Here is a 27,938-nt window from a genome sequence, read left to right on the forward strand (position 1 = left end):
GAACAAAGACAAGTGTATAAAAGGATAAAAATGAGTCAATCACTACAGGCATTTGATTCATGGCGAAACCAATGATAAACATTCCCAGAATTTGTTATCATTGGTTTTCCAATCAAACAAGTGTCTGTGTCATTCTTTTACTTTCGGTTGGATACCTCGGATTAAAGCGTTTTCTAACAGCACTTAACAGTTTGACAGGTGACCAATCTAGTGCGCACCCAGAGGAAAGAGACGTGAGTGTTCCGAATGATGGTATAGTTGTCTACCTTGGCGGAAACGGAGCTTAATAGCCACGTCCGCCAGTACACGAAACCGGCACTTCAAAAAATATTTAATAGCAAAGGAGAGTATTTCAGTCACACAGGTGGCCTTTCTTGGTTATTTACTTAAGTCACAATGGTATGTAATCATAATTAAGTTATTCAGTATGTCTTTAATGCAACTTACTTTTCATCATCTGCAAGACTTGGAATGTATCTACGGTACTGTACTGTATACTGTACAAGTCACACTAGTCCTACAATGTAAGACAGCACATGTTAGTTTTGTTTTAGTGATATGTCTTACTACCCAAATAACGAGCTTGTATAGCGTGTTCCCAAGTCGGTTAACGTCGGAACGAGTAGTCAAAGTTTCAGGAATATCTCACACACTTGGCAGCCCATATCAACACTCTTCCACAAATTTTGAAATTAATATGTAATTAATATACTTACTTTGCTATTTTTATGCAGTGTAATCAAAATCTGACACTAGCAAATGGAAGCATTATCATGTTCCGTTGTCATGTATACATTTGAATTTGACGGTAGTCGAGGTATGCCGAAGTAGGTTCATGTGGGGGGATATGTTTCTTGAACAAAACGAAACGTTGCTTACAGTTCCAATAGGCCTAATACATTTTTATTTTGTTTCATAATTTAAAAAAAAACATTCAACTTAAAAAAGTGTTGCCAGTTGTGTGAGATATTCCTTAAAATTTGACTTTTGTTATAATGTTAGTGGACATCAAAACACGCTTCACAGCGCCGTTAGTTAGGCTGTAAGACCCTGACACCCAAAACATAAATATCAGCATCGAGGCCTTACATGTAGGACTAAAATCACATAGGTCATATAGTTATTCAACACTGAATATTTTAGTTTTACATGTTCGACCTCAACGCTGATATTTGTTTTGAGTGTCTAGCTCTTACTGCCCAAATAACGGCACTATATAGCATGATCTGATGTCGTTTAACATCAGAACAACTAGTAATACATGTAAGACCTCGACGCTCATATTTATGTTTTGGGCTTCAGGGTCTCACTCTAGTCCTACAATGCAAGACATGGTGCGTGCTATTTTTTTTTTAGTGCTATTTTTGCTTTTTTTTTCTGTTTTAGTGTTTTTTTTTAAACTAGTGTTAGATCTTGATTCCACCAGGATAAAAACAGCACAGTAAGTGTATTAATTACATATCAATTTGTGGAAGAGTGTTGATATGGGCTGCAAAGTGTGCGAGATATTCCTGAAAATTTGACTTTCAATATGATGTTAGTCAACATCAAAACACACTACACAGTGCTGTTAGTTAGGCAGCAAGACCCTGATGCCCAAACTATAAATATCAGTGTCAAGGTCTTACATGTAGGACTAGGTCTTACAGCCTAACTAACAGTGCTGTGTAGTGTGTTTTGATGTTGACTAACACCATAACAAAAGTCAAATTTTCAGAAAAATCTCACACAACTGGCAACTAAAATAATGACACTCTTCTACACAGTAAAGTCATAATGCTTTTGTCAGACTTTACTTGCTCTGATGTCTTTTTTCAAATCCTTACAAAAGAAATGAACATGTTTTCAAGTTTCATTGGCCCATGTTTCAGTTGACTGGAAGGCAATGAAAGCCAGAATGCCAAAATCAGGTTTAGTTTAATTATTATTTTTTAACAAACTGAACAAAAATATATTATGCCTATAGGGGATTTCACGGTTGCAATGGAGTTACTGATCGTAGCGCCTAAAATTACCTTCCTTAGCTCCAGTGTGCATGCCCACAAAATATTTCCAGTTCCGGATAGTTCACCATTCTACACTTGGTTAGCGAAACATAAAGTCATCAAAGTAAGGAATCTTAGCTGTACTACAGATCATTATAGTTAAACCAATGAATAAATTATATATGTCAAACATCTTTTGTTCATACTAGGATAATAATTATAGACATTAAATCAGATAATTAGATTCAGTGTCCATATTTACATTATATCAGACAATTAAATAATATTTACTTTCCATACTTAAATGATATCAGATAATTAAATTAGATACACTGTCCATACCTGATAATATAGATTCATTATCCATAATTTCAGATACATTTGCAGGAACATTTCACTTTGCTCTCTGATTTTAAACATTTATTGCACATTTTTGCCTATATAACTTTAACAAAAACAATCTCAGCAATTTGCATTCTCCAGATGTTGATATATCCTTCTTTCGCAGTAACTTTCGCAAGGCGAATAGTTCATTTATAACACAAGTTAAGAAAGTTATAACACAAGTTCGATAAAAAAATTATAACACGAATTCAATACGTCAGCTGATTTGTAATGCTGAATATTTTAAACCAGAATTTAAAAAAAAAAAATGGAACAGTATTTTAATGTATTCAGAGGAACTTAACAAAGCAATAATTACATTAACTATCATAATGGTTGGTTGGTTGTTGTGGGGTTTAACGCCATTTTTCAGCACACGATAGGCCATATATGGCGGCCAGTATTAATGGTGGAGGAAGAACCCGAGCTATCATAATGATAAAGGAGTGTAATTAACGCAGGCAGAATATTTATTCATATTTGGGTTTAAATATTGTACAATATTCAGATTAAATAACATGCCCAATGACATGTTTTTGTTTCATTTTCTTTTTTGACTTTTGAAACATCCAGTATCGGACAGCACATGTAAAAACTTCAGCATGATTTTTCTTTGCTTATGCTGACACGTAATAACTCTCAAATTTGCTGGGGTCTTTAGATAACATTTCTGATTGCCACTAGCAAATTCATCTACATGGCAGCCAGTATTAATGGTGGAGGAAGAACCCAGGAAAACCCTGGAAAAAACCACTGACCCACGAGAAGCTACTGGCAAGCTTTCTCACTTATCCACATTGGCTGAACCCGAGACTCGAACCCATGCAGACAGAGGTGAGATGGCAGTGATCCATAACGGTGGGCGCTTTAGACCACTTGGCCACTCAGGGCCATGTTAGAACCATGTAAACTACTGTATAGTACTACAGGCAATAGTTGTGATAAGGTAGCAAAAGTCACCATGTTAGAGCCATGTAAACTACTGTAAATTACTACAGGCAGTAGTTGTGATAAGGCAACAAAAGTCAGTGTTAGAGCCATGTAAACTACTGTAAGCACTACAGGAAATAAGGCAACAAAACTCACAGTGTTAGAGACATGTAAACTACTGTAAGCACTACAGGAAATGAGACATGTAAACTACTGTAAGCACTACAGGAAATAAGGCAACAAAAGACAGTGTTAGGGCCATGTAAACTACTGTAAGCACTACAGGAAATAAGGCAACAAAAGACACAGTGTTAGGGCCATGTAAACTACTGTAAGTACTACAGGAAATAAGGCAACAAAAGACACCATATTAGAGCCATGTAAACTACTGTAAGCACTACAGGAAATAAGGCAACAAAACTCACAGTGTTAGAGACATGTAAACTACTGTAAGCACTACAGGAAATAAGGCAACAAAAGACACCATATTAGATGTGATGTGATGTGTGTGGTGTGATTTTGATTTTTAACGTAGCTTTAACAATTTTTCAGTCATATCGCTACGATGTCTGCAATGTGGCAGTTTATAGTGATGTCTAGCGCTGGGGCATCATGCCGCAGACATGTAGCAGGATGTCCCACCCAGTCACATTATCCTGACACCAGGCAGACCAGTCCTAACACTAACCTCTTAATGCTGAACGCCAAGCGAGGCAGCTGTTAGTACCATTTTTTAAGTCTCTGGTATGACTCGGCCGGGGATCGAACCCACGACCTCCCGCATCCGAGGCGGACGCTCTAACCACTAGGCCACCGGAGCAGTCACCATATTAGAGCCATGTAAACTACTGTATAGCAAGCACTACAGGAAATAAGGCAAGAAAAGTCAACATGTTAAGGGCTATTTTAGCTGGAATTTAAAAAATAATTATGATGGTGAACGTCATCATTCTTTTGATATTTATAATTGTTTGGAGCCTATTATAACTAATTGATTTATTGTCACTTGACCTACTGCACAGTGTAATGCAGTGTAATTGTACTTAATTAAGCAATTACACCAATTATGTTGTAAATGAACGCAAGTCTGCTATCAAGTTAAAAACAAGATGGCTGGCTATAATCCCTCATTGTCAAATGCACCACACTGAGTGCCCATTTTTTCACCAGTCCAATGAGAAAGTGTAAATTAGATCTTAGTCATTAAGTGTTTCAAGTCCAAGATGATAGATACCACTACCATGTTGGTGTGCTGACATAAGGTGAATGTTAAGAAGTCTCATTTCTGTAAGGGTTCACCCTGAGGGTTGGTTTGTATGGACTGTGATTACATAATCAGACAAATGTGGATTGGCATGTCCAATAGAAATTACAGTACCCTTCATTCAACAACAGAACTATATGGAGATAATTCATGTACACAGGGACAATTGAATATTCATATGTTTGTTTGAGAAAATATAAAAATATATTTTAAATTTTAACACAATCATTTTATAATAATGTTTTTAAGTTGCCCGGCTATGAAATGGTTGCCCATCATTGATTTTTAGTTGTCCTCGGCAATTGAGTTTTCTACCCCAGATATGTGTCCCATTAAAGGATGATAGTACACTGTGAAGAACCAGTGTGATAAGCTTGGAGATTTGTCTCCCTCACATCCATGATGCATGTGGTAATCTTAGAGATCTTTGAAGGCTCAACATTAAAAATGCTTTACAATGTATATTAGAAACAAAAGTCATTTTTCTGTCTTCTCCTCTCCTTCCAGGTTTCTGTGATCAGCTCTATAGATACAGCTCATGAAGACATGATTGTAAGTTATCTTCACTTAACCTATCTTTGTTACATATATAGGATGTGAAGGCACATTCTTGTTTGTTTTACTCATCTGGTAATAGTGGAGGATTTCATGATGAAGTTGGAGTGTGGTGTTTATAACATCAGTAGTAATGTGGGGCAATCTAGGGACAATGGGACTTTAATGTTAAAATAGGGTTGAGGCACTCTGGGGACAATGGGAAATTTAACATTGTGGGTCTGTCTAGGGACAATGGGAATTTAACATGGAGAATTTTAACAGGGGTGGAACTATAGAGGGACAATGGATTGGGACTGTCTAGGGACAATGGAAATTGAACATGGTGAGCCTGTCTAGGGACAATGGAAATTTGACATGGGAGATTTATATAACACAGACAATAGACAACAGACATAACACTGATACAACATTTAAAAAAAAAATTTATTTTGTTTGGCAGTTAGGCATGAAAGTCAGTTTCTTTTCGAGACATATGAATGGCCCTGAAAAGTTCCTTTGGGTTTGTGATGATAAATGGTACCATCTTTGGTACGAACTGATTATGACCTTTCATTGTGTTTTCTTATTATAACGGCAGGTTCCCAGTTTTGACCTTTGAATTGAACTCTGGCTGATTCCCCATCCTTAAGTTGTTTTAGTGGTTTTGCACTTTTATCATAATAATTCTGGGGTTTTTTTTCTTGTGAAGTGTAATTTTCTTTTTTTTGTACCTCAGCAATACTGGGTGTTTTGGGAATTAATTTTTTGTGGGTTGCTGGGAGAATTGATCTGAGTTGTCTCCCCATTAACAATTATGCAGGTGAGAACCCGATATCAAGAGCATGCCTACAAGTGGTTCTCGCCATCGGCATTTGCTTTTGAGAGAATTCTACTAACAATTTGAACTGTTTTCAACTGATGTTGTGGGGACTCAGTGTAACATGTTAAAAGTCACATTCTTTCACGTAGATTGCGAACTCTGGAAGAATAGTATGTTTGATTGTCGCTGACAATGACTTCTGATATTCCGAAGTGCACGAATATGCTTTTCATGTGATTGATAACAGTGCAGCATTTTGAGCTTGGGAGTGCCTTAACTTCAAAGTAGCAACTGAAATAATCTACTACAACACTGTACTCCTTTATTTTCCCATGTAAGTAGGTCCATGACGATTTTTTGCCATGAGTATTCAGGGACGTCATGAGGGATGAGAGCTTAGTTTTGGTTAGAACTTCTGTGCTTCAAGCAGATAGAGCATTTGACACAAAATCAGAAATGTCACCTGTGATTCTTGTTTTCACCAAATTCTTTTTTTGACGGAACGTTTGAGAACATTTCTCAAATTTGTATCATGTTCACCATGTGTGCTTCTGAAAACTAGTATATCATCACAAATTGAAACGATACCACTTAAACCTTCAAAACTCTCATTGATCTGCCATTGGAATTCATCCTGAGATGATTTCAAACCAAATGGGAGATGCAAGAAACAATAATTGTCGTAAGGGGTGTTGAAAGTTGTGAGATATGAAAAGTTTTATTGCCCAATATCCTGACCATGCATCCAATTTGGTGAAACATTTTGCACCTGATAATTGGGGTTGGATATCATCTAATGTGCGTATAGGGTAATGTGGACACAAAATTTCCCCCATGAGATCTTGTGGATCAAGACATACCTTTAGTTTACCCGATTGCTTTTCTACGACAACGATAGAATTTAGCCATGCTGTAGGTGATGTAACCAGGGCAGTGATATTTTCATTTTCCATGCGATCAAGTTCAGTTTTGAATCTGTCTTGAAAAAGCAACAGGTACTTGCCGCAGAGGGTGCACTAAAGGTGTAGGCTTGGGGCCAATGTGTACTGTACATTCCCCTGGGAAAAGACCTATGCCGTTGAAGAAATTGGCATATTCCTTGAGAACAACTGCCTTAGTGAGGGGCATACTCTTGTTACATTGCAAATTTGAATGTAGAATGAAGAAGTTACTTTGACCGCATCACTTCTACTCATCGGTCTGTTAAATATTAATTCAGTGTTGTTGGAGTTTAGCCCATGATGTGGTAAGGTTTTCTATATTAATCTAATCTTAGTGACCTCCTTTTAGTTCTTTATGTGATACTTTACTAATTTTATCTGTATTGGCCATCAAATTGACCTTTCTTACAGGTATCATTGTCTTAGAATTGATATTATAGCATCCACTTTGTAAGTATAATAATGATGCTTCAGTGCATTTTTATGTGCATATTTGGTGTGTACTATAGAAAACTCTATTACATTGGTGTATAATTTCTGCTGCAGTCAGATAAACACAGTACAACTTAATCAGTTCTTATCCTCTGGATCTTGGTCCAAAGGGCACATATTTTTCGGTTTGGGTGGAACAGGTATGTGTTTACAAGCTCTCTAATTACAGTTATTTTTGTTTCAGCATGATGCCCAGCTGGATTATTATGGAACTAAATTAGCCACATGTTCATCTGACAGACTGATCAAAGTGTTCGATGTAAAGGGAGGACAGCAGACTCTTATTGCCAATCTGGCAGGGTGAGTTGTGTTCAGTAATCACCAATGGAACAGCATTGCACTGTTTTGGTCATCAGTCTTCATTACAGAAAAGACAGATTTTTTTTTTTGAGTTTCTGGGCCACTGATCTATTATACAAAATACAGTTTACATGAAATAAATGGCAACAATTCCCATCCTTGTACAAAACATAGCATTTCATGCAGTATATTCGTTATTTTCCAGGCATTGTTTGAATCTTGATGGCAATGAGATAAATCTTGTTGTAGAGGAAACCATCTCACACGGGTACATTTTTTGGCATATATGTATAGAGCACTACCAAAATTAAATATGATTCATGGAAATATTGACATGTGCTGTATATTTACTGTGTAGAGAAAACATTATTTTAAAAAAAGCACCTGCAACTTGCGAAAACACCATTTTCGGTCAATGTGATGACTAGACACATTTAATATGCATGGTATATGGTTAGAATAAATTGTAACATAAACACACACACACACACACACACACACACACATATATATATATATATATATATATATATATATATATATATATATATATATATATATATATATATATATGCTAAAACTTTATATGACAGAAAAACTGACAAACAACAGTGCAACACCAGCCCAAGTGTTTTGAAATCTGCTGATTCCTTCTTAAAGACAGAAAGACAATTACACAAATGAAAACATAACAGAACACCTGAAAATACTAGTATGATGTAAGATCTAGAGGAAAAAAATTATGATGTAGCTCTATTTAAAACATTTTAATAGTATATTATGAATATACATTGATGTATTAAGAATTGTATAAGAAGCGAAGACTTGTTTAGTAATTTCGAGTAATGTAGTGTTTAATATGAGGTACTCAGTCAATAGAGTTATGAAACTTTATTATGTGTCAACATTTGGCATATCTTGCATATCAGTCTTTCCATTTTCAGCCATGAAGGTCCAGTGTGGCAAGTGGCCTGGGCACATCCAATGTTCGGCAACATCATTGCATCCTGTGGCTATGACAGAAAGGTCATTATCTGGAAGGAGACCAATGGGACATGGGACAAACTCTATGTCTACAGTAATCATGATTCATCAGGTAGTATGATGCTGGATGCCTTGTCTTTCTTTTTAGGAGAAATTGTAAAAGTGAAACTTGGGGCTTATTTTTCCATAGCGATAGTTTAAAATAACAGTTAAATTTTTAAAAAATGTATGCAATAATTATTGCTTTTAGTGGAGGGCTTTCAAAGGATATATACATACATTCCAACCATTATGCTTTTGGCATATTCATTATGCTTTTTTTCAGCAAATTACATTTTCTGTGAGACAGATTGCACTTTTTTGCTGCATAAAAAACTAAAATAAAAATAAAGTAATAAAAAGTTGTTTTTGTCATTTTATTATCATGAATTTAATTCTACAGAGAATATTCTTAAAAAGGTGACTGATGCATAAGAATGACATAAGAATACTTATTTGCTATTTATAGCAACTGTATATGACCCATATCCAAGAAAACTGATGGATTTCTTCAAAAGTGAACTTTGCCTAGCAGATTAATTTCATTGATAAGCTAGTTAGGTTGTGAAACAGTCTATATTTTTTTAAAAATGGCACCAGATGTTAAGTGAAACGCTTTACACTGAGTTTTGGATGTTATATGACAGAAAATGTTAGAGCAGATGGATCATTTCAAATTTCAAAACATGTCAGATCAGAAAAAGTGACAAATCAACACCGCTTTACAAACTTTGAAAGAAGAATGTGCAAATAATGTAATACAACACAAGTGCATCTGACCATGACCGTTGCAGAATTCTAGTTTACGATCGTCAGCAAAAGTTACACATATAGACTAGTTGAAGTGAGTGCGGAATATAAATAATTTTTCAGTAAATTTTGTTATGGATTTTTCACTTTCTGACAAGAATTTTAACCAGCTGCAGAACCAGGTTAGTCATCAAATCTATCTTTTCATATGTGCTGTAATTCTGGCATGTAATATTTAGATTACATTATTTATGCCTTTTACTTATAATAATAATTATGCTTATACCTCTCGGGGGTTTGACATGTATGTATATTCCATAAGTTCTATTCTTCCAAATATTATTTTTGAATTTTTTGCTATAAATTAGGTTCTAGACATGTGCGAATCTGAACTTTAATTGATGAAGGCTGTTTCAGAATAAATGTGACTGAATTTTTTTTAAAGCTATGTTAAAAATCCAAATCAAATGCCTAGAATAAAAGTCGGGTTAGATGATACCAGTTTTTAGTAAATGCATAATGCTGTGTAGGCTAGTTTTTTTTGCAAGACCAATTGATTGCCGTATCAGGTATTACAAATCAATTTGCTTGATGCCAAGGACACGTGCAGAAACACAGGTTTGCAAGTTACTAGTTTGTGGGCAATACCTACAAATTGAGAGAGAAAGGGAGAGAGGTTGTGTTTGTAATGCTTATCACAGTGCATTTCACTATCATTATTTAGCATTTATATGTACCATATTCGTCTTTTACACTAAAACCCTATAGGATCTTCTGTCAATCCTTTATTTTGCACAAGACACTTTAAACGTTCATAATTTCCATCTTGCAGTTAATGTCAAGGTCTTGCATATTCTCATGTACATGAAAATGTAAATATTTACTATTTGAAGTGGGTTTAGACAAAAAATTGAATATTTTTACATATTAGTTACATTTTAATTGTAATTTATTTGTAATTTTATCGGATATGCTGCCTTTATAACTTGGTATTGGTGTTGTACGGTTTAACACCATTTTTCAGCAGACGATAGGCCAGTATAAATGTTGGAGGAAGAACCCAGGAAAACCCGGGAAAGAACCACCAACCCATGAGAAGCTACTGGCAAGCTTTCTCACATACCCACATTGGCTGATCCGAGACTTGAACCCACGCAGACAGAGGTGAGATGGCAATGATCCGTAATGGAGAGCGCTTTAGACCACTTGGCCTCTTGGGGCCCCACCTTTATAACTTGAAAGATTTCTTTGACAGGTGTGTTTGGAAGTGAAAGGCCCTTGTCTGTTAGCCATCTGGATTTCAGTAAAAATGTGTTCAGTGTACCAAAACTCCTAGCACACAAAAATGGTGTTTATCTTCTATTTACATAAATAATTACAGGAGACAGACCCATATTATTTTGGGAATAATGAAATGGATGAAAATGAGTCTTTTCACTCGAAGGATGTATTTTGACAGATGACAATCAGATCTTGAAACAACTTGGATTGCCTATTTTTTCTGTGTAGGTTAATTAAAGGTGTTGTCAATATCAGCTGACATGCTCCACAACAATTGATTTTGCAGTGTTATATACCTAAGCACCTTTTATAAACCCCATCCAAAAAAAAAAAAAAGAATTTGAACTTAAGCCAAGAATGTTTTACCCATACTCAAAGGATGTAATGGATAAATGTTAATCAGGTCTTGAAACAGTTATGATTTGCCATATTACTGCATAGATTAACTAAAGGTGTGTCATAGGGCAGCAATAAAATCAGCTGATGTGTTAAATATCCAAGGACTTGATGCAGACAATTCACATTCTTGGTAAAGTGGATTAACTTAAATGGCATGCAATTTTTTAAATATGTACAGGTTATTATTTCTGTTTTCTCTTACAAGTAAGCTACACTGGAATGACATTTGTGATCTCAGTTTTCCCATTACAAGTAAGCTACACTAGAATGCATAGCCTCCGCTAGGCTTTGTATTTGTTGCCAAGTGTTTTTTTTTACTGACTGGTGAAAGTTGCTGGCAACAAATTTTTTTAAAGTAAAATTTAATTTTCCATTGATATAAGTGACTCAGGCCACTTAATGCCTGTTTTCACACTCTGCAGCAGTCAGTGGATCATGTCAGTAGATGATGAATAAGACGTTGTTTGAACATAATTGCAGCTAACTACAAACTGTCATTCATTTTGAGAAGCATTTAAATGTGATTAGTAAGAAATAAGGAATGACTGGAGGATATACTCTGTTGTTCAACAGGTCAGCAATAGGATTCAGCATCATTTGCACATGTTGTTAATTTATGTTTATTGCGAGCTGTGGGTGTGAGATGCACATGGGGCTGCTTAGTGATTGCAGATTACTTACTTAGATAACACATTTTTGTGGTCTGAACTTAATTGAATAACAGGATGTCACTACAAGGATGCCAATCGTCAGCTGTAAAGGGCCAGAGTCACTTATATCAATGAAAAATTAAAAATTTACTTTATAAAAGAAGTCTGAATCAAGCAAAAAAAGATTGCTAATCGAGCTTTGAAATACAAAGATTTATATACAGCTGCATCTGAGGCAGCTACCAGGTTTATCGTTGCCCGTGTTTCTACTGCAGACTGACAAGGGGTTCAGTTGCCAGCATCTGATCAAAACAGACTGATGAAATTCAATGGGTATATCTACTCTGAAAAATTTAATGAGAATTTCTTTTGATGGGCCAGTGTTGAGAATTTTTATTTCAGGAAGGCATTTAAGAAATGTTCTGGGAAAAAAATGAGGCAGATATTGATGAAGTGTCAGTGACATTGTTCATAAAGACTAAGCAGTATTTTGTATTATCGGTTATAAAGAAACATTTTATTCATTCTTGCTTTTCATATGCTATACATTGAACTTCACATGTATGTAATGGTATTCTTATATTTATTAATAATTATTCTTCTGCTTTGAAATGTACACATGTAAAAACTTTTATTGTCATGTTAATATAGATTAAAAATAGGGCCAGTATAATATCTCATATATTTAGGCCCTGCATCGTTCCATAAAATGGCTGCTATGTCTGAAAAGTGGCTCTAAATTTTTTAATTTGGTGAATTTCATGGCGCAAAGAAAAATATTTCCATGGGAGGCATTGAGAATGTCATTTGTGATAGAGCAGTCAACGTCTCTGACTTGTCATTCACCAGTTACTGTCATCTCACATTTATTCATTGGCAGACTTCCCATTGATAATGCCATTTTGGACACTGTCAGTTTGGTGTTTGGTATTTTTATTTAGAGTATGATTATAAATATTGGTGTACTGTCATTAAATTCCTGAGTCAGTCCACGTGATTTAGCACAGTTCATAATTAGGGCAATTATTGACATATTTGGAATTCTAAAGTGAAGATCACACAAGGTTTGTTGGGATGGAAAAATATGGATTATCTTTGTAAATGTCAGCTGAGATAGTATGGATAAATGTATATCATTTTGATTTTGCCAACAACAATACTTGCATTATCAAACAATATCAGTTTTAGAACTCTTCAGTTAGAATACATACAGCAGTGTGTATACATATTATAATTTGAGTAATGTTTGTAGATACACATCTAGCAACGATTGAGACTTGTCGGACTTTAATCAGTTTATTTTACTAATATTTCACAGGAATTAAAGTATGGAAAAATTATGCTATTTCTCTCACTGTTCACGCTTATGACCAATGACAGTACATATACATCATGAACAGACAGACAGTTTTACAGACAAAAAGAACACCAGAAATGCAACCAGAATTCTTCATTTATAAAGAAAACCACTGTAGTTTCATTTGTAAAGAAAAACTCTGTCATGATACTAGTATCATTTGTAAAGAAAACCCTTGTAGTATCATTTGTAAAGAAAGACACTGTAGTATCATTTATTTTCATGGGTCACGATTTTAATAGTTTTAAGAAAAACAATTGTCGGTATGTAAATTCATGGTTTAACCTGTCAGATTTTGCATTTTTTAGGTATTTCATTGCATGTATTATCCTTGACGAATACCTCTAGTAGGTAATTCCTTAAAACAAGACTATGAGGACAACAAATGATGGTCGCTTCAGTGGTTAAAACAGTATTACTGCCTACATGCACACAAATCAGTCAAAGGGAACCAAATCAAAGTCAGCAACAGTAAGCTGCTAATCGGTTATTAAAGTCTGTGTGTGTCATCTCTCCTTAAAACACTGTCCATAACATCAATTACATTCTGACAACCATGGCGTTAACACAGTGGTTTAAAAATGGTAAAGATTAACTTAGATTCCCATCAGTTTTGATAATGTCATCATTCCACCTGTGAACTGAGCAGCATCAAAATTATGTGTTCAAAGCCTCTCAAAGTGTGAAGATACTAACTTAATTGAAATACTGTGTTTGAATGCCTTATTCTTTTTCTCTCTATCCTTTCTTATTCATAACATATTGATGTAAGGCACTGAGTGGAAATTAGTGCTATGAGAAACCCAAAAATTGAAACAATATCGTGAACATGTTATTCATTGAAACCTAGCTTGCCCAGACCACGTCTAACCAGCACTGAAGAGCTGGGTGTATTGATGCACAATACTATCAATATAGATGATAATATTTTACATTAAATATTTTGAAAAATTTATAATTTTTATTAGTACATGATTTATTTGGACAGGGTGAAAATATCTTTTAATTTTTAGATATTGACCTTTCATCAAAAATTTAATATGAAACAATCCCATTAAAGTCGCACTCACTGACCTGAGGAGGTATGGTCTTTGAATTTATGTGGTATTAATAGTACGGATAAAGTTACGTATCTACTGGCAGTGATCTCCTCCTACTTGTGTAGATTATAGGGTCTCATTCCAGTAATTTCGAGAGAGACATGCTGTTGTAATGGAAAAGTGGACATTACTAACACTGCTTCTGTCAAGGAAAGGTTGACATGAATAACACTGCTGATATTTGATTGAGTTTCCCTGACTGATACAGCAGTTGTGAGGGTGTGTGACTAATCTTCATTACCAATATAAACCTGCACTGTTGGCCAAATTTAACTGGCTGTGAGTCTTGATTATATCTACTTGCAAAGAGGATACCAGTATTACTTGCAATAAACATCATCCTTTACAGACACATAGTGATTTGTTCTTGCTGCTGAATACTCTCCTCTGTGATTGGAAAAGCCTACAAGGGCTAATAACATGACATTATGTAGACAAAAGGCAGTACAGGTGTGAAAGCTTCAATCTTGGACTTATCAAAAGCCCCTAAATTGAATAAGTACCCCAAGGTCTGTACTAGACCAAGTAGAAATTGAATGATTACCCTAAGAGAGAAACTTTGTGGAGCATTGAGGACATGACTAAAACTAAAAAGCAACAGTTGCTCGTGTTAAGTAGCGTTTTTAGGTATATTCATTATTTATCATGATTTCTTTTTCAGTAAACTCAGTAGCATTTGCTCCCCATGAGTTAGGGTTAGTGCTGGCATGTGGGAGTTCTGATGGCTCAATATCTATAATATTCAGTACAGGTAAGTTTACAACCTAATTACCCTTAATTTGGACCAGACCTAAAGTTGAACTAGACTATGAATGGCACACATGTTATGTGGTGGACCAGACCTAAAGTTAAACTAGATTATGACTGGCACACATGTTATGTTAAATAAAGGTAACAATTACATTTTAATTATATTTTTATATATCGCAGTTAAGGTTATTTATGATCATAGACCCCACTGCAATTCATATTGTAGTAGATATAATTAATATTCATAGATCCATTACAATTCATATTGAAGTAGATATAATTAGTGTTCATAGATCCCAATACAATTCATATTGAAGTAGATATAATTAGTATTCATAGATCCCAATACAATTCATAATGTAGTAGATATAATTAGTATTCATAGATCGCAATGCAGTTCATATTGTAGTAGTTATAATTAGTATTCAAAGATCCCAATACAGTTCATACTGTAGTAGATATAATTAGTATTCATAGATCCCAATACATTTCATATTGTAGTAGATATAATTAGTATTCATAGATCCCAATACAGTTCATACTGTAGTAGATATAATTAGTATTCATAGATCCCAATACAGTTCATACTGTAGTAGATATAATTAGTATTCATAGATCCCAATACAGTTCATACTGTAGTAGATATAATTAGTGTTCATAGATCCCAATACATTTCATATTGTAGTAGATATAATTAGTATTCATAGACCCCAATACAGTTCATATTGTAGTAGATATAATTAGTGTTCATAGACCCCAACACAGTTCATACTGTAGTAGATATAATTAGTGTTCATAGACCCAAATACAGTTTATACTGTAGTAGATATAATTAGTGTTCATAGACCCCAATACAGTTCATACTGTAGATATAATTAGTGTTCATAGACCCCAATACAATTCATACTGTAGTAGATATAATTAGTGTTCATAGATCCCAATGCAATTCATACTGTAGTAGATATAATTAGTGTTCATAGACCCAAATACAGTTCATACTGTAGTAGATATAATTAGTGTTCATAGACCCCAATACAGTTCATACTGTAGTAGATATAATTAGTGTTCATAGACCCCAATACAATTCATACTGTAGTAGATATAATTAGTGTTCATAGATCCTAATGCAATTCATACTGTAGTAGATATAATTGGTGTTCATAGACCCCAATACAATTCATACTGTAGTAGATATAATTAGTGTTCATAGACCCCAATACAATTCATACTGTAGTAGATATAATTAGTGTTCATAGATCCAAATGCAGTTCATACTGTAGTAGATATAATTGGTGTTCATAGACCCCAATACAATTCATACTGTAGTAGATATAATTAGTGTTCATAGACCCCAATACAATTCATACTGTAGTAGATATAATTAGTGTTCATAGACCCCAATACAGTTCATATTGTAGTAGATATAATTAGTGTTCATAGATCCTAATACAGTTCATATTGTAGTAGATATAATTAATGTTCATAGATCCCAATACAGTTCATACTGTAGTAGATATAATTAGTGTTCATAAATCCCAGTACAGTTCATACTGTAGTAGATATAATTAGTGTTCATAGATCCCAATACAGTTCATATTGTAGTAGATATAATTAGTGTTCATAGACCCCAATACAATTCATATTGTAGGAGATATAATTAGTATTCATAGATCCCAATATGATTCGTATTGTACTAGTAATAATTAGTGTTCATTGACCCCAATACAATTCATATTGTTCTAGATATAATTAGTGTTCATTGACCCCAATACAATTCATATTGTTCTAGATATAATTAGAGTTCATTGACCCCAATACAATTCATATTGTACTAGATATAATTAGTATTCATTGACCCCAATACAATTCATATTGTTCTAGATATAATTAGTGTTCATTGACCCCAATACAATTCATATTGTACTAGATATAATTAGTATTCATTGACCCCAATACAATTCATATTGTTCTAGATATAATTAGTATTCATAGATCCCAATACGATTCATATTGTACTAGTAATAATTAGTGTTCATTGACCCCAATACAATTCATATTGTACTAGATATAATTAGTATTCATTGACCCCAATACAATTCATATTGTTCTAGATATAATTAGTGTTCATTGACCCCAATACAGTTCATATTGTTGTAGTTATAATTAGTGTAATCATCTTGGAATGTGGATTGGATTGTCCTAGAACATTGTGTAAGGAAGCTGAGTGGGATGTCATCAATCAGACGAACATTCTTTTTCAGTGACAGATGCAATATCTATTTAGTTATAATGTTGACCATTTGAAGAAGTTGGACTTATGCTGATGTGTTGGAAAAATCAAGAAATATTTTTCCCTTTTACAGGTGATGGCTCATGGGATGCAAAGAAAATCAATGGGGCACACTCAGTAAGTTCTAAACTGCAAATCCCTGCACTGGTTATATCCATTTCCTTATATGCTCAGGGCTCGAAATTAGCGTTAGTCTGCCGCCCCCGAGGCTAGCAGATTTCCTGTCGGACTAGTAACTTTCATAATGTTAATAGTCCAATGGGCTAGTAAGTTTCAGTTATCAATAGTCAGCATTTATTTACCCCATTCCCTAATAAAGACTTGACTTAGTAGATGTTCTGTAGAATCAAAGCAGTGGCCATTATAAACACAGTCATAAAATATTAGCATGAGAAGATGAAGTCAATTTCTGCCTCGGAAAGCTGCGTTTCCATAACAAGAATCCATCCGATTTTGTGTATTTCACTTAACAGTGCAAATTATGGTCCCATCATTAACAAGATAAGTTTGTAATTGATCCAAATTAATCTGATAGCGAATTAAATGAAAAAATGACGTGGTATCACACTTGATTCACTCAATCACAGTAACAAACTACAAAGCGGTATGCCACACAAAAGAACACGGCAAAAACTATTCAAAGAAATTAGTTTGCACTTTTTTTTTTTTACTGTTGTGGGTGTTTTTGCTCATTACCCAAACACTCCAACAGTCACAAACAGAAAACTACATATTTTACATTTTTATCGAAATAATTATAAGAATTAGATCAATTTATTATGATTACGTTATTGACACAGCCTTTCCATACTACTTTTACTATGTTGATAAGAATAGTTTTTATATTTTTACCTTACAAGAATGAACAGATAATTGAATACACGTGGAGATATCCAAGCAGAATGACGTACATTTGTTGGGACTTAAAATTTCTGAGCATGGGCATATAAGATTGGAAAATTTTCCGCCTTATTATTCATTTCAACAATACATTGAGGTTCGATTAATTAGGAACAATTACCAAACTTACAACTTATGATACCGTAATTGGAGCTGTTAAATACAACATGCGGAGTGTCAGATGGCTTTGTTTGATGGGAAGACACCTTTTCCAAGCTGAAATTAACACAATCTTCTGATGCTAATTTTTTATAACAGTGTTTACAATAGCCACTGCTTTGATCATGCAGAACATCGGCTGAAGTTAAGTCTTTGTTAGGGAGAGGCCATTTAATTGTGGGGGGGGGCAAAGACATGTTTTGAAATGTGTTTCTTGCTCTGACTTTCTTATATGAAGGACACTGTGCCATTCCTTTTCTTGCTTTAAATAATTCACGTCAGCTATACTATAACATCTCATATTTCAAAACAAGGCACAATTCCCTCCTTATAAGACAGGCAAAATGTGGCATTTGATAGAAGGTGTTCAGCCACCGGAAAAAAAGCAAAAGTTGAATGAGAATGATGAGGAATAATTCTTTTGACAGGGAAAAGCGTACTGAAAAATTTCAGAAGAAATGGACAAAAGACAGAATGGCTGAATTATGACGAGGAAAGGAATGTTATGAAGTGTAACTGGTATACGCACTTCGCAAAAACAAACACTCAGAAAACATCCAGTTTTGTTGCGGGTCATTCAAACTTTATAATTGAATCGGTAAATGTACATGAAAGCTGTGTGACCTTGTTTTGTGAACAGGACTAGTAAAGATTTGGCAGGACTAATAAATTTCTCAATATACTAGTCCTTCTGGCTACAAAGAAATTTGTGTTAAATTCGAGCCCTGACGCTGTTATTTGTCTCTGATGAGCAAGGAGTATTTAGTAATCCTTGTTGCCATCCATCAACCTGTATGCCTGGCACTCCTCAGTAATCCATGTTGCCATCCATCTACCTGTATGCCTGGTACTCCTCAGTAATCCTTGTTGCCATCCATCTACCCATATGCCTGGCTCTCCTCAGTGATCCTTGTTGGCATCCATCTACCCATATGCCTGGTACTCCTCAGTAATCCTTGTTGCCATCCATCTACCTGTATGCCTGGTACTCCTCGGTAATCCTTGTTGCCATCCATCTACCCGTATGTCTGTTACTCCTCAGTAATCCATGTTGCCATCCATCTACCCGTATGCCTGGTACTCCTCAGTAATCCTTGTTGCCATCCATCTACCCGTATGCCTGGCTCTCCTCAGTGATCCTTGTTGCCATCCATCTACCCGTTTGCCTGGCAGTCCTCGTCATGGCTAGGCTTTGATGGATTGCCATGAAATTTGGTAGATACCATCATCATCACCTGAAGATGTACATTGTCAACAAATCACTTTGCTCTGTAATTATTATTGCTATAATTATTGCTCTATTTGTATCTTGTAATAGTGTATGACATGATATTGTTAGTGCAACTATTCTTGCTGTTTGTTTGTACTTACTGTTTTTATTGTCCTGTAGCTTAATCCAGTGTATGATACAATTATGTTAGTGTAATTAGTCTTATGAGTTTTTTGATGGATTGCCGTGAAACTTGATAAATGTTCTCATTATCTCTGCCATCTCATTTCTGTACATGTAGGTTCACATGGGCAGTTCTTACCAGGGTTTTCCCCGATTATTCCTCCAACATCTATACTGGCTGCCATGTATAGCCCATCTTGCACTGACAAATGGCATTAAAACGAAAACAACAGGAACAGCAACATTATCACTTGAAGATGCACAGACTGATGAATCATATTCATTTAACTATTTTTGTGGGAGTTAGGGCCTTTTTTGTTTCTGCAGCTTAATACATTTTTTGATACAATCTCATTAGTATAACTAGTCTCACCATATTTAAAGAATGCCATCAAATTTGCCAAATAATATGGTCATCACTAGAGTTATTGCCTTTTTTGTCTTGTAGCTGAATGCAGTTTATGTAGCATTCTCCTTTGTGTAACCAATCTTGCAGTTTGTCTGGATTGCCATGAAGTATCAAAATTGCTCATTTCCTGAAGATGTGCTTGTCAACAAATGAATTTGCTCTCTCAGTTTAGAGTTGCTGTCCATTCCTATATTTGTCTTGTAGCATATTGCATTGTACGACACAGTATTGTTAATGCAGTTAGTTGGCAGTTTTTGGTTGATCGCCTTGAAACATTGCAGATGTTATGAACATCACCTGAAGATTCTTGTGTCCACAAATCACTTTGTTCAGGCAATTTTTGTTGGAGTTATTGCCCTTCTTGTCTTTTTGCCTAATGCAATGAATGAAACAATCTTGTAAGCACAACTAGTCATGCAGTCTGACTTGTAGATTTATATGGATTCCTGTGAAACTTGGTACATAAAATGATCATTATCTATTGAAGGATACTGAGAAATAAATTCCAGGACTTGTGCAAGAATTATTGCCTGTTTAAAACTTAAAATATTTTTCTTGGAGTTTTTAGTGGATTGCTCTGAAACTTAATATGGTCATCAAAGTGTTATTGACAAATCACTATTTGCAGATATAATAAATGTTTAAGAAAATGTTAATAAGAATTAAGACTGATTTAAGCATATGAAACACCTTTGTTCTGTTGTAAGCTTTATGTTTTACAGAGGATACAAACTTATCTACCACTCAATTATCAGAAATTATTTTACAGTGCATTCATTCTTCCTCTTTGGACTACTGCTGCACAATTTGGTAAAATACAGTTGATGTTAATATTGACACTGTCCACAAACTTATAAATATTTCTTGGAGTTTTTAGGTCAAGTTTATGCTTTGCATGAAATCATTTAGTCTTTTGCCACATTACAAGTTCATTGGTAGGGAGAAAAGAACAACCACCACAAACTTTTACCGTATGAACAGATTTTAAGCCAAATGAAGAAGACTCATTACAAGTTTGGATGAAATGGATGTTTTGGAGGGATTTAAATGGTAAAATTTAATGCTTTAAGTTGCTTGTATCAAATAAACTACAAGAAAATGCTTTTCAAGTCACATTTTGAAAAAATGATATGCATAAAAAACTAGAACCTGGATAAAAACACATTTGTATGCCTTTACTAGATTGGATGTAATGCGGTGAGTTGGGCGCCAGCAGTTGCCCCAAATGCCCTTCTGGACCAGAGTGGAAAGCAGCAGCCAGTAAAAAAGCTGGTATCTGGAGGATGTGACAATCTAATCAAAATCTGGAGGTAGGCTATCATTGGAAGATTAGGAAAGTGCCAGTAATCAATTAGTCATTTACTTTGGGTTTCTGTTAATCAGAAGAAAATGAATAAGTGTTCAATCATCCATTAGCTATTTACACTGGGTTATTATGAATTTGAAAAAATTGAATTCATGTTCAGTTTTAAAATAATCGCTTTGAGCAACCGTAAGACAAATTCGTCTGATTGATCCAACTGTGATATAATCATCTAAACTGAGCCAATTGCAAACTAAATAATTGTTCTGAAAAACTTGGGAGCCTAATCAACAAAGCTAAATGAACAAGAGCAGATTATATTCATAATGTGTAATTGGGCTAATTGCTTGTCATGCTGGTACTCATTATAATATTATTATTTCAAGTTTGGATGACATGGACAATTTTCCAAACCTTGGCCTTAGTGTTTTTCTCATGATATTCAATCATGCTATCAATAAATTTGTATACTTCAACTGCTGCCAAGAAAGAAGAGATCAGGTGGATTGCTTATTATTTGCAATCACCCCCTCAACCCCCTCACTGCCCAGACCAAATGTTTGAGTCACATATTGATGTCCATCTGTCCGTACATCAAAGACAAGGTTGTTTCTACAACTTAACTTTAGTTTGCTTTGGTATTTTATTTCTCTAACCATATATGTGCTTTAGGGCTGTTTCAATTAAACATACATGGAAAATTCTAACTACATCTATGGGTGGAGTACCCCACTTTAAAAAGTGCCATCCCTGGGTCCCATATATGTTTTAATGGAACAGCCCTTAGCAATGAGTAAAACAGAAGCCATTTGATTTAGAGCTGTTATGTCCAGTATGAATGTCATAAAAAATGTGTTTTTCTTTCTGTCTGCGTCTAAGACAAGTTTCCAGACCTAATTGTCATCATGCTGCTTTGGTTGACTATACTTGTTGGGCATGGTCAGCTTCTAAATTATTTTGAAGCTGAGAGGTGAAAGGTCAGTGCAGTTGACATTTAAAACTTGTTTTATTTCTGCTTTTTAAGCAAAGCTTCTTGTGTTCAGTTTTTATCAAACTTGATTGGTAATCCTATACTTGGGCAGAGGCTTCCTGTTGATTCTAAGGGCCAGGGGTCAAGGTAGCTAGAGTTTAAAGTTTCATCGTAAGTCCACTTTCTGCAAGTTTCTTGCATCGATTTTTTTTTGGCCATTTCATAGTTATATTACACATCATAAAGGGCAGTTAGTTATTATGTTTGCAATTTTAGATCAAAGATTAAGGTTACTGCATGTGTAATTAAAATATTTTGTTAATTTTACACTTGTAATAGCTATGGTCAGGAGAGAGTTCTTATGATGACTGTTTTGCTTTTAATGAACCTACAACCAATCAAATTTTAATCAAGAATGGTATATATTTGCAAAAGAAAATGGAATGAAATTAATAATTGTTCACCAAACCACTCCCATAGTGCTATTTCTCAAGTAAACTTTATTTGCTTTAGAGACATTTCATAAATGTTAGAAATTACATTAGTATGTAATCGACTCTTTCCAATAAAAAGTAGTATTGCCTGTACATATGTTTTGTTACAGGGAGGAAGATGGTCAGTGGGTTGAAGACCAGAAATTGGAGGGCCACAGTGACTGGGTTAGGGATGTGTCCTGGGCACCATCAATAGGCCTGCCAAAAAGTATTATAGCTAGTTGTTCACAGGTAGGTTTGACTGCCTCAACAAGCAGAGATTGTCATTATTAACTGGGTAGTTTCTTTTTCAGATCTGTTAACCAATCATAATACCTTAAAATAACCACTTCTACCTAAAAAGATGTCCAGGCTAAAAGGTAAACATTATCTGCTCACCCAGGTGGTAGAGTGGTCACCCCTTGTCACCAGGATTGGCACCAAATTCAATGAACAGTTACGTTACTACTCATGCCAAGTTGCTCAGTCTCTACAGACAGAGGGTTTGCAATGAGTACCATTGTTCTGGAAATTTTCTACCAATAAGCAGGTTGGAGGAATCTTCACTTTGAAGGAAAGAATGCTCCTTCTAATTCTTCCAGCTTTTCTTTCTTTATCTGATGATCACTTTGCCACCCTTGGTACACATCTGCATGGGTCACTATTATATCCCCTCAGTATTGCTATAGCTGTATTTAAATATGTGCAGGTCTGGTGTGTGATACAGAAAACCAATCATATTGCTGTATAATTTGTTGAATACATACAGGTAAGTTTTCTATCCTAATTTAGTGTTAACATTATATATACATTGCTTCACTAATTTTACCTGTGCAAGCTGTCATTTTGTCTTTCCTTCAGGCAGCATTGTCTTAGATTTATATTATATTGACCACTTCAATAAGTGTCCATAGTGATGATTCAGTGTATGCACTGTATTGTTGCCATGAGAGCCATTTTACAGTAAGCCTGGTTATAGCTGTGTATCAACACTGAGTTTATAAAACAGCTCGCATGCAGGACTACACCAGTTTATATTGTCTGCTCTTTTTATTCTTACAGATTGGTCCATGGGTGAGACTAAATGCATGATCGATAAATGTTGGAAACGTGGATTACAACCATCCTAAATTCCATACCTTGTTCCAACCTCATAAACGTCTTTCAGCATACTGCCACTGGGAGTTCTGTCCACCAACTCCTTCTCCATCAACTGTCTGGTCTAAAATTCCAGAATCTGTTGACTTATTGGCGAAAAAGGATGAACCAACTTTCAAATTATTTCCATAGTCTAGTAGACTTTTGGGGCTACTTACATTATCAGATACAGGACTCGAGCATGAGCAGACTTTTTCTCCCAAAGGAAACTTCCATCAAACTTAAGTTAGCAGTTCTGTAAAACCCACACTCCAGTTTTTCACATGGATACCCCAGCCATTGACTGTGACTGATTACAATGCCATACTTAGAATGCTTGGATTGGAAATCTTTTAATGAAACACAGCAAGTGGTGTGCGACGTAATGGCCATGGACATTTTGCCAGAATCTCTATACAAGACTGCCTTCCTAACCCAAAAATTGACATCATCCTCAATCTGCTCTTATCACATATCCTGATTATGGGAAGGAACCAATTCTTCACTGCAGAATGGGACAGGATATACCATAATGACTTTTGGACCCAACAAGTGGTTTCTGGGGGGACTCATCACTTTTAGTATACCTACTTCTTTGTCCATAGTTTGTTCAGCTACAGTCATCTTCTCTGACCCATTCATAAATTGCAGCAAGAAATGAATGACTTCTCCAGAAAATGGTAGTAGAAATCATTCTTAACGTCATTTCTCTGGGTTTTTATTTGAGAAACAGTCCATAGTCTTTTTCCTGTCATTGACCTAAGCGCCTTCAATCAATTTGCCCTTGGTTCATGATGGAAACAGTACAATGGGTTATAAATGTTATTCAGAAGGGAGACTGTGTTATCAGTGCAAATTACAAGCTGCATACTTTTGAAATTCGAAATTCCTGTGATTTGCCTACAAAGACACTTTAGCTGTTCAAAGCACTTCCAGTTGGACTCAACATCATTCCCTGTTTTTTCACACAATTCCTGGACTGGTGAATGGCCCATGTCTAGACCCCATCAAACTACATTAACAACAGTCTCCAAAAACATCATTTAAGTGTCACCTCATGCCGATTGCTCCATCTAATGGGAAAAGTCATGGATCAGCAACCTCATCAATCTTGAAAATGAAATCCCCTGGAAAATTGAAATATTTCCTCATCTGCTCAAGCAGTCAGGATGGTCAGAATCTGCTAAATACATGTTCTAACCATTGACCCGAACTGCTTGCAGTTCCAAGATGGATCAGCATCACCCATGATGGCTCCTGCTTTTATTACCAAGAACAGGCTCCCATTCATGGGGAATGAGACTTTTGTAGTGAAATCCTAGACTACTCAGAACATTTTATCTCAATATTGTCTACAGGATCCAGTGCAAGCTCTCAATTGGTGCTTAGGAAGGACCAAGCCAGTGTGTTGGTACTTAGAAAAGACCAAGCCAGTACATCGAGAGAGATCAGGCAACTTCTTACACCTCAGAGAGGGAATAGACATTACAGCACATACATTTTGTCCTGGGTAAAATGGGTTACTCGCTCCACATATTGCAGAATAACTTAAGATCCAATGCATTTGCTACTCGTTTCACTCACAGAATTAGGCCACTTGCCACAAGCATTACATCTGAGTCAAACTATCCCCTGACTGGTATTAAGCATGTCATGGGATCAGAGTCACTTTTTCTGTTTTATTTTGGAGATCTTTCATTATCAAAATGCTCAACTCAGCTTGGTAGGACCAGTAACTGTGGTGGAACAGGCTACCTTCCCAGGTTGTTTGACAGTTTCATAAGGATGTTGCTTCACTACTTCTGCTGGATTTGTAAGAGCAAAATGTTTTCTTTTTTTTGAAGTCGATTTCCCCACATCTGGAATCCATTTTTCAAACATGTTATCTACAGAAGCTGTCTTTCATATCTTAGGGGACGATGGATGATCTTTTTGTGGAAAGGAAATGTTCATCTCTTCACCTTTTGCCTATTCTCCTAATGTATTATGGTTGGGTAACATAATTGAAGAAACAACCAATTTTTTATATATAATAAAATGTGTTTTTTTCACTGATACTTACCCAGATATAATGCAAATCCAGGCTCCCTGCAGTCACACACACACACACACACACACACAGGGTGTGTGTGCCTTCAACTCAAGTAATAGCTGAAGTATTCATGAAATTTTGGCACCAATAGTTTTCAAGGGGAGAACACTCTAAATGCTGCCTGGGTAGGCAGATAATGTTTAGCTTTTAACTAGGAAGATCAGCTGCCTGAAATGTTTTTCCCAGTAACACCTAATATTATTCTTCTAGAGATCTTATCCAGAATTTTGTTTTACAAAAATTGTATCACATTACTAAACTTGCTTGTACACAAATTGAGCTGTGGTAACCAAAAATTTATTTTTAGGTGCTTGAATATGTGGTCTATACTCTTTGTAGCTGAAAATGATTCCGATTTTTTCTTATCTACAATTGGCTGCTGTCTCGTTCGTTTCAGGATTGTAGAGTCATAATTTGGACCAATGATGGTACCTTCAACAACTGGACATCCAAAGTTTTACACAAATTTAATGATGTGGTGTGGCATCTCAGCTGGTCCATCACAGGAAATATTCTGGCTGTTTCAGGGGGAGATAACAAAGTAAGTATAATGACTTTTTAGAATACTGGTTCTTAATTAATACTGTACAAAGAAGATTAGTGGTGCTTCATTGAATGATGATAGTACATAACAGAGGTGATTCAAATGTAACATGATTCTTCCTTTCTTTGACATAAGCTGCTGCAAAGTTCTTGAGTCAGACTTATTTTCATTTACACCAGTCTATATTGGACTGTAAAGGCAATACAAAAATGTGTCCATTATAAGCATGGTATCCTTTACATGGAGGTAACTGTTCATGAAGCTTTCACTATCATAGCATATTTCCTCTAAAAGCAACAATTTACACAACAAAACTATGTGTTACATGAATCCATATATATTTTCAAAAGTTCATTAAACCAAGCTGTACACCAGCTGTCAGAATTAAATGTTGCTCAGCTGTCTGCATAACTTGTTACTTTTTGGCATACTGGTATGACCTTTGATCCTGTTAGTTTTAGTTCTTAAGTATAGTGTCATAGAAGCATCTGCCTGTCTTATTTGCATAGTTTACCTTTTTAGGTAAGTTGATGCGCATACTTAGAGACAAAAACGTTTTTCTTTCCTCTGCAGACAAAAATTTGACATTTTAAAAATCACTTGGTATACAAAACATATATCCTAATGTATTTTCAGGTCAGCTTATGGAAGGAGAATTTGGAGGGTCAGTGGGTGTGTATCAGTGATGTAAATAAAGGTCAAGGTCAGATCACAGATGGACAGTCAGCCATTTCCAGTTGAGACAGTAATAAAGACTTTGACTAAGTGCAAATTAATGTCATAGTTTCAAAGATCACATCACTGTTTACATTCTTAATTTTGGATTCTATTGAATCTGTACAAAATGTTTGCATGGAATTGTGTTCGTCTTCAGTACTTTTTATCAGGAATCCATCAAAGGGGATCATTTCAAGATGACTGTTAAACTTTTTGATCCTGCACTGGTTGAGACAAAACACTGTTCAGTGACCTTGTCATGTGAAACACTTTCAGTGAATCTGATAAGTACATTCCCAAGCTGAAATGATTCACAGCAGAAATTTTCTTCATTTTAAAAGATGTCACATGGAAGTGAATGCAAGAAATTGTTCCAAGATATTTATACTTCTATGCTATGAAGTTGAGAAGAAATGGAAGTTGCCTGGTCTTTGAAATGGAATAAGTCCATACCATCATAACTACAAGAGCTCCTATGAGTGATTCTTTGAGGAAATACATTAATTTTTCCAATATCAGTTAATAGAAGATGATTTAGCCAGCATAGTTTTGTCTAATATTTTATTGTCAATAAAGAATTTCACTGGT

At 35.3% G+C, this 27,938-nt stretch overlaps 1 protein-coding gene across 1 annotated transcript; it reads left to right on the forward strand.

Annotated features, from left to right (window-relative positions):
- The first annotated feature begins 245 nt into the window (after positions 1–245).
- Positions 246–27,938, forward strand: LOC149788470 (protein SEC13 homolog). Its single transcript, XM_089974452.1, has 10 exons — positions 246–399; positions 5,071–5,115; positions 7,538–7,653; positions 8,598–8,749; positions 14,875–14,964; positions 17,327–17,370; positions 21,297–21,424; positions 22,992–23,112; positions 26,487–26,630; positions 27,270–27,938. Exons 1-10 carry the CDS (start codon positions 397–399, stop codon positions 27,372–27,374), a joined length of 948 nt encoding a protein of 315 aa, XP_089830578.1. The 5' UTR covers positions 246–396; the 3' UTR covers positions 27,375–27,938.

The sequence above is a fragment of the Sinohyriopsis cumingii genome, chromosome 11 (genome assembly GCF_028554795.1).
Source record: "Sinohyriopsis cumingii isolate HCF-2022 chromosome 11, ASM2855479v2, whole genome shotgun sequence".
In the NCBI taxonomy this organism is placed as follows: Eukaryota; Metazoa; Mollusca; class Bivalvia; order Unionida; family Unionidae; genus Sinohyriopsis; species Sinohyriopsis cumingii.